Raw genomic sequence first — 13,649 nt, 5'->3', positions numbered from 1 at the left:
GCAGTAATGACAGTGGTGATAGTCTAGCCGGTGGTGGTGATGATGACAATAACGGTATATATGGTGTTTATGATAATGGTATGTACGCCATATGGTGGTAATCATAATGATGATCATAATCATAATTTAAGGTATGATACCAGTGGTAATAATGATGATGATATGACTAATGGTATAGTCCAAGACAGGGGTGGCCAACCTTAACCGAAAAGGGCCTGTGTGGGTGCAGGTTTTCTTTTAGCCCAGATTCTTCTTATCAGAGTCTTGATTGAAGACAATGATTAGGTAATTAGCTGAATCAGTTGTCATAGTGCTGGGCTAAAACAAAAAACCCGCAGCCACACCGGCCCGTTCTGAATAAGACTGGGCACTCCTGGTATGAGAGTGTGAGTGGTGAGGGGTGAGGCTGGCAGGGGTCGTACCAGTGGGCATGGGCAGGCTCTGAGGCTCCTCCCCCGCCCGGTCCTCGGCCTCGCCCTCCGCTAGCGCCGTGTTGCGCCCGCGCCAGTCCCCCTTCGGCAGCAGCTCCACCGCCACCACGTCCCCGTGCACCGCCCGGTTCCGCAGCTTACTGCCGCACACCAGCACGTCGCTGTTCAGCTCTGAGGCCGCAGAGAGAGAGGTTAGAGGTCAGAGGTCAGCGGTCACACCAGCACGTCGCTGTTCAGCTCTGAGGCCACAGAGAGAGAGGTCAGAGGTCAGCGGTCACACCAGCACGTCGCTGTACCGCAAGGAGAGAGGTCAGAGGTCACACCAGCACGTCGCTGTTCAGCTCTGAGGCCGCAGGGACAGAGGGGTGAGAGGTCAGAGGTCAGCGGTCACACCAGCACGTCGCTGTTCAGCTCTGAGGCCACAGAGAGAGAGGTTAGAGGTCAGAGGTCAGCGGTCACACCAGCACGTCGCTGTTCAGCTCTGATACCGCAGGGACAGAGGGGTGAGAGGTCAGAGGTCACAACAGTATGTCTCTGTTCAGCTCTGAGACCACAGAGAGAGAGGTTAGAGGTCAGAGATCAGCGGTCACACCAGCGCGTCGCTGTTCAATTCTGAGGCCGCAGGGAGACAGGGGTGAGAGGTCAGAGGTCGGGGATCACACCAGCACGTCGCTGTACCGCAAGGAGAGAGGGGTGAGAGGTCAGAGGTCACACCAGAATGTCTCTGTTCAGCTCTGATACCGCAGGGACAGAGGGGTGAGAGGTCAGAGGTCAGGGGTCACACCAGCACGTCGCTGTACCACAAGGAGAGAGGGGTGAGAGATCAGAGGTCACACCAGAATGTCTCTCTTCAGCTCTGATACTGCAGGGACAGAGGGGTGAGAGGTGAGAGGTCAGGGGTCACACCAGCACATCTCTGTTCAGCTCAGAGACCAGAGAGAGAGAGGTTAGAGGTCAGAGATCAGCGGTCACACCAGTATTTTGCTGTTCAGCTCTGATACCGCATGGAGAGGTCAGGGCAGGGGTATCAGACTCCAGTCTAGGAGGGCCTCAGTGTTTGCAGGTTTTTGATGTTCAGTTCAAGTCATTGACAGGCTAACACATCCCCACACCTTGTTCTTACAGCTTTAATTGGCCGCTGATCGAAAGGAAACCGCAGACACCTGCAGAAACTACGGCCCTCCAGTGCCTGAGTTCGATACCCAGGGTGAGAGGGTCAGGGGTCGTGCACTGCTGCACAGGGTCAACCGGTGTTCACATCGTCCTGTAAGCTCACGCACCTGAACACTTGTTTGTAGAGCCCTCAACCCGAACAAAGGCTTCAAGCTGTGCCCTGTGCTTGTTCACACTCAGGGTGCCCTGAAACACAGGAGAGAGGGGGGGGGGGGGGGAGAGAGAGAGGGAAAGAGAAAAAAGAAAAAGATAGCGACAGAAAGACGCCATGAATTTCTACACTGTCGCCTGACGAAACTTCCAAATCTGCTGATTCAGCAATGCAGAATGGAAAAGCAGTCCAGAACACCCCGTACTTCACCGCTTCACTGCCCCCCCCCCCCCCCCAGCACACACTCACCTGGATGTAGCGGCCGGATTTGATCCCTGCCTCCAGCACCTCGGGGGGCAGGTGCTCGGTGTACTGACGCTCCTGCCCCTCGCTCTCCCGCTCATGCAGTGCCTGCGAGATGGAGCCGTGCAGCTCCTGCGCAGCCTGCAGGTCCGGCCAGAAACTCTGCAGGTACTCCTGCAGCCGGGACAGAGAGAGACACTGCGGTTATACAGGTACTGCTGCAGCTGGGACAGAGAGACTGCAGTTATATAGGTACTGCTGCAGCCGGGACACAGAGAGAGAGACTGCAGTTATATAGGTACTGCTGCAGTCAGGACACAGAGAGAGAGAGACTGCAGTTATTAAGGTACTCCTGCAGCCGGGACAGAGAGAGACACTGCGGTTATACAGGTACTGCTGCAGCTGGGACAGAGAGAGACACTGCGGTTATACAGGTACTGCTGCAGCCGGGACAGAGAGAGAGAGACTGCAGTTATACAAGTACTGCTGCAGTCAGGACACAGAGAGAGAGAGACTGCAGTTATATAGGTACTGCTGCAGCTGGGACAGAGAGAGAGAGACTGCAGTTATACAAGTACTGCTGCAGTCAGGACACAGAGAGAGAGAAACTGCAGTTATGAAGGTACTGCTGCAGCTGGGACAGAGAGAGACTGCAGTTATACAGGTACTGCTGCAGTCAGGACACAGAGAGAGAGAGAGACTGCAGTTATGAAGGTACTGCTGCAGCTGGGACAGAGAGAGAGAGACTGCAGTTATATAGGTACTGCTGCAGCTGGGACAGAGAGACTGCAGTTATACAGGTACTGCTGCAGTCAGGACACAGAGAGAGAGAGAGACTGCAGTTATGAAGGTACTGCTGCAGCTGGGACAGAGAGACTGCAGTTATACAGGTACTGCTGCAGCTGGGACAGAGAGACTGCAGTTATACAGGTACTGCTGCAGTCAGGACACAGAGAGAGAGAGAGACTGCAGTTATGAAGGTACTGCTGCAGCTGGGACAGAGAGAGAGAGAGACTGCAGTTATACAGGTACTGCTGCAGCTGGGACAGAGAGACTGCAGTTATACAGGTACTGCTGCAGCTGGGACAGAGAGACTGCAGTTATACAGGTACTGCTGCAGCTGGGACAGAGAGAGAGACTGCACCAAACTTCACGGTAAATATAGCACAGCACATGCTATTATATACCATTATGAATTCATACTCCTGAACTGTGCTACCAGTTCAGGAGGTGCTCCTTGTTCTGTGCAAAGCATGTGGGTGGAGATGACATAGGTGAATGGGGAACCGGGATGGAGGTGATGGATGGATGGTGTATTGACAGAGGAGGGGTGGAGGTGATGTAGGTGGGGTTGATGGATGGTGTATTTGGGTGGAGGTTATGTAGGTGGGGTAGATGGTGTACCTGGGCGGAGGTTATGTAGGCAAGGTAGATAAATGGTGTACCTGGGTAAAGGTGATGTAGGAGGAATATGTGGATGGTGTAGGTGGGTGGAGGTGATGTAGGTGGCACAGGTGGATGGTATACCTGGGTAAAGGTGATGTAGGTGGAGGAGGTGGATGGTGTACCTGGGTGGAGGTGATGTAGGTGGCATAGGTGGATAGTGTAGGTGGGTGGATGTGATGTAGGTGGCATAGGTGGATGGTGTACATGGGTAGAGGTGATGTAGGTTGAGGAGGTGGGTGGTGTACCTGGGTGGAGATGACGTAGACCCCTGAGTTCAGGCTGCTGTACTCGCTCACAGCTGCAGAATCCTCCGTAATCATCACGACTGGCTTCAGCCCCGCCAGGTGATCAAAGTACCACACGGCTGCATTATACACACACCTGCAACAAACACACATGCGCATCACACACTGCAACAAACACACACACGCATCACACACCTGCAACAAACACACACACACACGCATCACACACCTGCAACAAACACACACACACACGCATCACACACCTGCAACAAACACACACACATGCATCACACACCTGCAACAAACACACACACGCATCACAGACCTGCAACAAACACACACGCGCATCACACACCTGCAACAAACACACACACGCATCACACATCTGCAACAAACACACACACACACGCATCACACACCTGCAACAAACACACACGCGCATCACACACCAGCAACAAACACACACACATGCATCACACACCAGCAAAAAAAAACACACAAACGCATCACACACCTGCAACAAACACACACACGTATCACACACCTGCAACAAACACACACACACACGCATCACACACCTGCAACAAACACACAGACACATCGGCAACAAACACACACGCATCACACACCTGCAGAAAACACACACATGCATCACACACCTGCAACAAACACACACACGTGCATCACACACCTGCAACAAACACACACACGCATCACAGACCTGCAACAAACACACACGCGCATCACACACCTGCAACAAACACACACACGCATCACACATCTGCAACAAACACACACACACACGCATCACACACCTGCAACAAACACACACGCGCATCACACACCAGCAACAAACACACACACATGCATCACACACCAGCAAAAAAAAACACACAAACGCATCACACACCTGCAACAAACACACACACGTATCACACACCTGCAACAAACACACACACACACGCATCACACACCTGCAACAAACACACAGACACATCGGCAACAAACACACACGCATCACACACCTGCAGAAAACACACATATGCATCACACACCTGCAACAAACACACACACGTGCATCACACACCTGCAACAAACACACACACGCATCACACACCTGCAACAAACATACACACGTGCATCACACACCTGCAACAAACACACACACACACATCACACACCTGGAACAAACACACACACATCACACACCTGCAACTAACACACACACTTATCACACACCTGCAACAAACACACACGTGCATCACACACCTGCAACAAACACACACAAGCATCACACATCTACAACAAACACACACATGCATCACACACCTGCAACAAACACACACACATGCATCACACACCTGCAACAAACACACACATGTGCGTCACACACCTGCAACAAACACACACACACGCATCACACACCTGCAACAAACACACACACGTGCATCACACACCTGCAACAAACACACACACACATCACACACCTGCAACAAACACACACACGCATCACACACCTGCAACAAACACACACACGCATCACACACCTGCAACAAACACACACACACACATCGGCAACAAACACACACACGCATCACACACCTGCAGCAAACACACACATGCATTACACACCTGCAACAAACACACACATGCATCAGATACCCGCAATATATATATGTATATATATACAGTATATATATACACACATATACTTGAAACACCTACAACATCTACATCTAAACACTGTAACTACATACAAGCATGTACACACACCCGTACACCATACACCTACAACAACATACATGCTGTTTTGGAGTTATGTGAAGTGCATTTCCTTGCTGTAGACCACAAACCCCAAACCCCCGATTGTCCAATAACAGCCACTGTAAAGCTGGCAGGTCATCAGAAACTAACGTAATTATCAAAAATATCCTTCAACGTGCAAAAAAAACAAAATCAAAATAAAACTGCAATGATATTTTAAAAGAAATCTAACTACCTAAAAACTGTGAAACATTCTTTTAAAATAAACACTTGCCAAAACACACCAAGAACCTTCAGGCATTGTGGCGCTCAAGGATTAGAATTTGAGATCTCTGATATCAACAGTACACACATTCAACTGAACACACAGCGGGGGAGAAAGACACACAGCAGGGGGGAAAGACACACAGCTGGTGTGTATTCAGGATAGGGACGCACGGAGCAGAGGAAGACACAATCACCTAGTCTGCATTCAAAAATCAGACCCAACAGAGAGAGACAGACACATTCACATTCATTCTGCTCTGAACACATAGGCACAGCAGGTGCAGACTCTCTCTCCTGGTCCACATTCAGGATACGCACTCACTCACCTGGTCTGCCACTTGTCCTGGGCCTCGCCCTTCTCTCTGGGGCAGTAGGCGTATCGCTGGAACTCGTTGCAGAAGAGCACACACTCGTGCCGAGGGTCCTTCAGCAGACTGCGCAGCCGGTTATACTGTCTGTGTGCACACAAATCACATCAAATGCTGATGTGAGTCAGTGCCCGTATCACACAGACACACAGAGTCAGGGCCCGTATCACACAGACACACGCACACACAGAGTCAGTGCCCGTATCACAGACACACGCACACACAGAGTCAGTGCCCGTATCACACAGACACACACACACACAGAGTCAGTGCCCGTGTCACACAGACATATGCACACGCTCACACACACACGGATAGTGCCTGTGTCACACAGACACACACAGAGACAGTGCTCGTATCACACGGACACACACACACACATGCAGTCATTGCCCATATCACACAGACACACCCACACATGGTCAGTGCCTGTGTCACACAGACACACACACAGTCAGTGCCCGTATACACACACACACACACAGTCAGTGCCCATATCACACAGACACACCCACACATGGTCAGATCTCACAGACACACTGTCAGTGCACCAACACAGATGTGCTAAACTTTTCGGGCTGGGGAGGACAAGGACCGATACATTTTGCTATTGCATGCCAACTTCTGCTCTTAATTAAGTGAACGCAATCATTTTTGACAAATTCATTACCAACACATACAGCTGCAGATTGCACCTGTATCCCTGGTGAAAATGTTTTATTCTAGTTCAACACAGCGATGGACCAACAGAATAATTTGGTTGGCACTAAAAAAGGCATACACACCAGTCCTCCAGGTATGGAGTTACGCACACCTGCCTTATGGGGACTCTTAAAGAACAAAAAAGATTTACACAACTAAAGTACATATGACACACGGCAACAGCGTCCATCCGTCACCTTAACGACAAGTGCTTTGTAAGAAAAAAAGAAAGAAAAAAGACGCTCCAAACCGCACAGCAGGAAAGGAGGAAAAAAAAGGCATCCCTTACTCAGCGATTTCTCCCAGGATCCCCCTGTGCGTGATGCAGAGAATGAGGTGCGGTAATTACCACCAGAGAGAGAGAGCAGTCAGCGAGCTCCGTCTCAGACACCCCCCCGGTTTACCCAAACGAAGCCCCCAATCACATTAACGATGCCACAATGTCCGTGTAAGCAGAAAATATATAAAAAATTTATTTAAATAAATAAAAATCCCCAGACAAGCCGGAGTACACCTCCTGCAGTGCTGGGACTCACACTTACGCAGTTCATCATGTTTGTCTGGATTAATATTTATGGAATAATTCATAACGTATAATGAGGGAAGTGTGGGGGGGGGGGGGGGGGGGGGGGGAGGGTATCTCGGTTCTGTTGCTGAGCTGGAGAAGGGAGGGGTGACGGATAAAGGAATATTCAACAAAAGTTTCACCCCCCCTCTCTCTCATCAGATGGGACGCTCCCTGTTCTGCTTGATCAGCGGAACGCGTGTCGTAATGAGTCTCCGGCGGTCGACCGGCGAGGAAAGCGCGCTGCCCTCCCCTCTGACATGGGCCGGCCCCCCACAATACAGTCCGGAGCACAAACGGTCTGCTCCGCGCTGCAGAATGCTACTGATGGCACAGCCGCGTTCTGTGTGCCACTGGTGTAGCGGCTCCGCGCGGTGCTCTGCTAACTCCTGCCCTACCCAGCACCCCCCTTCCCCCTGCCATGATTCACCCCCTGACGGCTGCTGATGTCAATGACATCCTGACGCTTCTCAGTGTGATGGAAAAGCCTTTGCCAACCTCAAAATAAAATGGGCAGAACAATGTACTGTCTATTACTCAATCTGGAGAAACAATGAAGAGACTTCCCCCTCCATAGACTACTATATGTGGTTTATAGATCTGTTAGCTGCAGATAAGGCCTGAGAGATCCATACACATTTGGGCTGCAGCATGGTCATGGCGCTATTTTACCTTTACATTTACCCGATGTCTCTCATTGAGAGTGAATTACAGCAGGCGTACAAGAGGGTTTTAGGAGAAAGTAGTAGCAATTCTGAGCTCTCAGTATCACAATCAACGATGACTGTCATTATAAAAAAAAAACGAAATAATGTTAAACCTCACAGTAGGACAAGAGGGAGTTTGAATATGTAGTGCAATAAGTAGCAAAGTGTACTAAAGGACTCCTTGCCCGGACAGCCCAAAATAAGGAAAGCTGGAACACACAGAGCTCAGAACAAAAGACACAGGGGAGACTGACATTTCAACACCTATGACATCGCCCTCGGTGAAAAGTGCATTCGTTTTTAAATGTGGTGGTGCGGGTGGGGATTGGTCGGGGACTGATGAGAGATCTCCCGGGGAGCGTCTGGGAGCGGAGGTCTGTACCTGCGTCCGCGGCTGTGCTGCACTGCCTGACAAGCCGTCTGCGTGAACACGATCCCCCGCAGCTCCCTGAACTCCAGCACCTCCAGGAAGTCCCGAACAACCCCCGCGTCCGGCACGACGTAGTGCGTCAGATCCCCCGACAGAATCTTCCCTTCTGCGGAAAATACACAAAACTCATCAACATTACTCACCATTTCAACAGCAGTGCCGTGAAAATGTATTTGCACCCTTCCTGATTATTGCATATTTATCACGCTGAATGGTTTCAGATCTTCAGGCAAAATGCAATGTTAAACAGAGGCAAAGTGAGTTAACACAAAACATATTTTTAAAATGATTATTACATTTAGTTATCAATCAACCCCTTAGTTATCAATCAACCAATTAACCAAATTAAATTGATAATTGGATCTCTGTTCAATCTAATAGATCCCTAACCCTAACCTCACTCATATTGAACCATAGCATCAGAGTGAAGTAGCCACCACAAAGTTTGTACACACTATGCCACGATCAAAGGAAATTCTGGAAGAGATGATAAAAAAAGTTGTTGAAATAGGCCTATATCAGTCTAAAAATGGTTACAAAGCCATTTCTAAGGTTCTGGGACTCCAATAACCATTTTGGGTGTTCTATGAACAGACGAGTCAAAAGTGGATCTTATTAGACAACATGGGTTCCATTACGTCTGGCGCAAAGTAAATACAACATTTCACAGTAAGAACATCACACCAACAGTCAAACATGGTAGCGGTAGTGTGACGATGTGGGATGCTTTGCTGCCTCAGGACCTGGATGACTTGCCATTATTGAAGGGACCAAAATATTCTTTTTTTTTTTTTTTTGGGAGAGCGTAACGCGTGCGAAGGTTCACGCTATCTCCCCCAGATCCCCTCCCTGCTGGACAGGCGCCCCGACCAACCGGTAGGAGTCGTTAATGCAACGACGTTAATGCAACTCATACCCTCACCGGCTTCCCACCCGCGAACACTGCCAACTGTGTTCGTAGGAACGTCTGACCAAGCCGGAAGTACCGCTGCCGGGAATTGAACCCACATCTCTGCGGTGGTAGGCGAGTGCTTTTACCTCTGTACTACCCAGACAGCCCCTGAACCAAAATATTCTTAAGGAGAATGTCTGGTCATCTGTTTGTGAGCTGAGGCTGAAACGTATTTGGGTAATGCAGCAAGACACGGATTCAAAAACACAAAAGCAGGTCCACATCTGAATGGCTGAAAAGAAACAACATTAAAGTTCTGGAGTGGCCTAGTCAAAGTCCTAACTTGAACCCAATAGAGATGCTGTGGCATCTGATATCAAATTATAGGAAGCGTTTGGTAGCAGTTATTGCTGCTAAGGGTGGTGCAACCAGATAGGTTAAAGGGGGCAATTACTTTTTTCACATAGGTGATGGTGTTTGATTACTTTTTTCATTAAATAAGTGACATAATAATATAAAAAAATGTGTTTTGTGTTTACTCAGGTTCCCGCTGTCCAATATTACATTTTGTCTGAAGATCTGAAACCATTCAGTGCCACAAATAAGTCAACCTTTTTTAAAATAACGGGCAAACGAGAACATTAAAGAACATCTTTTTTATTGTAAAGGCATGTCCCATTGTTTGATTCCTTTTGGGTAAAACACGGCCACACCAGTTTCACTTATAGCATTTTGACTGAGTTTAGCGTTAGCTAGCTTGCGAACGGTACCTGCTGTCACTGAGTCGCCACAGTGAGTGTAATGTTAATGAAGGTGGCACCAAAATGAAGCACCGAAATCTGCACTGTGATTCGGTCTGGTAAGTACCGGTCATACGGGAACTGGTTCCATAGCGCTGCAGGGTTTCGGTACCCAACCCTATTCATGACTCAGATAGCAACATGACAACAAGGTAAGTCCTAAAACCTTGGATCACTATTGCAGGCTTCACCCAGCCAGGGGCTGGTTCTGCAGGGCTGCAACTGGGCACAACTGGAGTCATTTCACAACAATGTTGCACACAGCGATCAAGATGATCATGCATACAGACAGGCAAGATAAATGACAGGTAATAAGACTGGTCAATACATGTTTCGGAAAAGCCACAAAGGGGGAGACATACGGATTTCATGATGGCAGGTTTGTCCATTTTCTTGAAGTGAAAACGGTCAAATTGACCGCTGTGGCGTTTTTTGTCCATCTACTGACATTCATATAACAAGTAGGTCTATTGAATATACAATAACCCAGTGAAAACACTTATCGGAATTTTGACTTGTCTGGGTTTAATTAACTTACATGGTGAATAAATGTATATGCATTATTACAATCAGTTACACATAACACAGTACAAAAGGAAATGATACCTCAACAACAAAAATGTTTTCAATGCACAAAAATGCCAAGTTACTCATGCATTAAAAGCACCATATAAAAGTCATTATTTAAAATGAGCTAAATCTAGGCCTTGATATCAGTATCAATAAAATATGAGAAATACTGATATGAGGCCAAGTTACACCAAACAATATTAGCAAACTTAGCTCACACAAATTAAGCAATTCAGTGTTTCCTAAATTATTTAATGTAACCTGGCCCAGTGTTTTGTCATGTTACCATCTGAAGAGAATGTGGTCATTACAACTTGATTTGCCTCCTGGAACATTTAAATGAATGTTTTAAACAGGCGATGAAAAATTGTACTCCAGAAAGGACATGTTTCTACTTGATTATCAAGTTTTTGTATGTTTGCAGCTTAAAATAAGTGTCAATTATAAAACAGATATTTTCAGATAGATAGATAAATAGATAGACAGAATACTTTATTATCCCCACAGGGAACTTTCTGTAGCAGAATATGACATTCACACTTACAAACAGATAAATTATAAATGATAAAAATGACAAATATTTAGGCCTATTAAATAAATATTGAATCTTCCAAACCAGTCCAGACACGCTTGCCCCATTAATGCACTCTATGTTTGTGGGACTGACAGTTTAGCCAATAAGTAAAATAGGACCAAAAAAAAATAAAAAATACTTTTTGAACACTTTTCTGAACAAAATAATGTCAATAATACACAAAAATAACTGCATGCAGACAATTGTTAAAAACATATAATGTAGTCAATTATATAAAATTTTAAGTGTAATACAGCTGAATTGCAGATTATTTAGACTATACATCATTGCCATTTCACACTTTCATGTGACACAAACTTTTAACGACCACATTCTCTTAATTTGTTGTAATTTAGGCCTTATTTTCATACATTTAGCGGCAGGCCCAGATTTCGCAAGTTTTAGTGAACAATTTATAGACAGCGCTTTGTATGCGTGAGTAACCAGGCATTTTCTTACACTGATAACGTTTTTGTTTAGATTCATTTACAGTACACCAGACTTGATAATGACGTGCGTACAAAATGACCAGCTGTTTTCGATTACCTAGCTACCTGTAGGCTATAAGCTAGGGGAACACATCCTCTACAGACAATTGCATAGAAATAATAGGCGAAAAGATACCGAGGGTGACATATATTCAAATATTCAGAAGTAATCTAGTTCTCTCTCAACGTTCCTACTTTGTATGGATACCGAGTTAGCTGTCCAACTATACAGGCAGTTTAACTACATATTTTAACAATAGCTTCTAGAGTGCAATCAGAAAAAGTGGCTCACTGTTGTTGTTTTTTTTCTCTGTGACGTTAGCTGCTCATTACAGTATTATTTCATTAGGTTGCCAGAGTTAGCAAACTGTTTTCGTATGTATGCAAAATATAAACATTTAATTTACCGTTGGCGCAATCGGCTTGACAGAGAGCGCTGAAACATGGTATGTGTTCTCGCAAATAGTGCTCTCGCACTACCCGAACCTTCCGGCCACGCGAACTCTTGAGGTGCAGAATCTTTTCGGTCTTAATCATTTTCGTAGTTGTGCAAGATTATACGTAATAAAATCCCAGCAAATTCGTGAAATTATTTGCAATACAACCCATTCAACAAGTAAACATGACGGATGAACACACTTCCAGTGTTCCACCCCCTTGACCAGGAAGAACTGCAATGCTGCACAAACGCGGGCGCTGATTCTGTACGTCACAGGAAACCATTCATTTGCAAAATCCAAAACACTGATCAGTAGCCTACCATTGATCGTGTTTTATTTCTATCTTGACATATATGAGAAGAGTAGACCTCTGCCCACTGTACAGCAAGTGGTTTTATTTCGGTGTAGTTTTAAACGGCAACTATCGATCAAGGATAATCGTATCCTAACCAGAGCTAGGGGATGTGGGAAATTGAGTCCCTGTACTGAATCTGCTTCTTCAATTGGCAGTTTACATAGGTTACATTGAGGAACAGGCTACATTATTACTGATAAAATAGGCTACAGTTGTTATTAACGTTATTATTCAAATCTTTTGAAATAAATTACACAATGAATGAATGTGCAAATAGAATGCAAAACTGTAAAGACGCATAGTAAACGAAATCTAACATAACAAATGTAATCCTGCACATGTACAAAAAATGAAAAACAAACAAAAACGATTAATTAGGCTACTAGGTTTTCAGTTTTTAATACTTGGACATCATAGGCCAGATCACAATCGATCAGGTTCTCATTGAGGCAAAGTTGTAACAAAGTGAAGCAGGATGATCTGTTCAAGGATTTGTCCAGTAGGATATATCTAGGTTAATCTACTGGAGCTATTATTATTTTTGATTCTGAACTTGAAAACTGCAATATCACCATATCTGATGAAAACACAGAATAGTCTATATTTGTTGAAAACTCGTGATCTTTTTCCCCTTTTAGGTAGGCTAATGTAAATATTTTACTCTATTTTTTATTTGTACTGTTTCAAAGGAATACATTGACTTAGCCATAGGCTACACCATGTGATACTGCTACTGTTAATTTGGCAGAGGTCGTATTTACAAGAAGGATGTACATTTGCATAATAGCCCCACCAATATGACATTACATTATGAAATATTCGAGGAAGATAAACATTTACCCAAATCAATGCGATGTCTACTTCATGTAGCCTATAGTTGATTTTATTTTATGACAGCTATTTTATACCATACTTTAATATTTGCCATTTTTGTGTTGCTCTTTACGTCAGAAGTTTCAAGGTAGACTACCTTCATATTTTCCCAAAACAGATGCACAGATAGGCAGTGTTGGCTGTACAGGCTGTGTATACCGTCCC

General features: G+C 45.9%; 1 protein-coding gene across 1 annotated transcript in view; it reads right to left on the bottom strand.

The window, feature by feature from the left end:
• dis3l (DIS3 like exosome 3'-5' exoribonuclease) overlaps positions 1-12,477 on the bottom strand; it is a 29,164-nt gene extending 16,687 nt beyond the window's left edge. Inside the window, exons 1-7 of the mRNA XM_035419349.1 lie at positions 12,224-12,477; positions 8,445-8,598; positions 6,047-6,175; positions 3,690-3,825; positions 2,005-2,172; positions 1,712-1,790; positions 423-602 (exon numbers count right to left, since the gene is read on the bottom strand). Coding sequence (XP_035275240.1) covers positions 423-602; positions 1,712-1,790; positions 2,005-2,172; positions 3,690-3,825; positions 6,047-6,175; positions 8,445-8,598; positions 12,224-12,353 — 976 coding nt within the window. The 5' untranslated portion in view covers positions 12,354-12,477. The remainder of the gene's footprint in view (positions 1-422; positions 603-1,711; positions 1,791-2,004; positions 2,173-3,689; positions 3,826-6,046; positions 6,176-8,444; positions 8,599-12,223) is intronic.
• Positions 12,478-13,649: the final 1,172 nt, after the last annotated feature.

Source organism: Anguilla anguilla, chromosome 5 (assembly GCF_013347855.1).
Source record: "Anguilla anguilla isolate fAngAng1 chromosome 5, fAngAng1.pri, whole genome shotgun sequence".
NCBI classification, from domain to species: Eukaryota; Metazoa; Chordata; class Actinopteri; order Anguilliformes; family Anguillidae; genus Anguilla; species Anguilla anguilla.
This window is presented reverse-complemented; position numbering and strand designations above follow the sequence as displayed.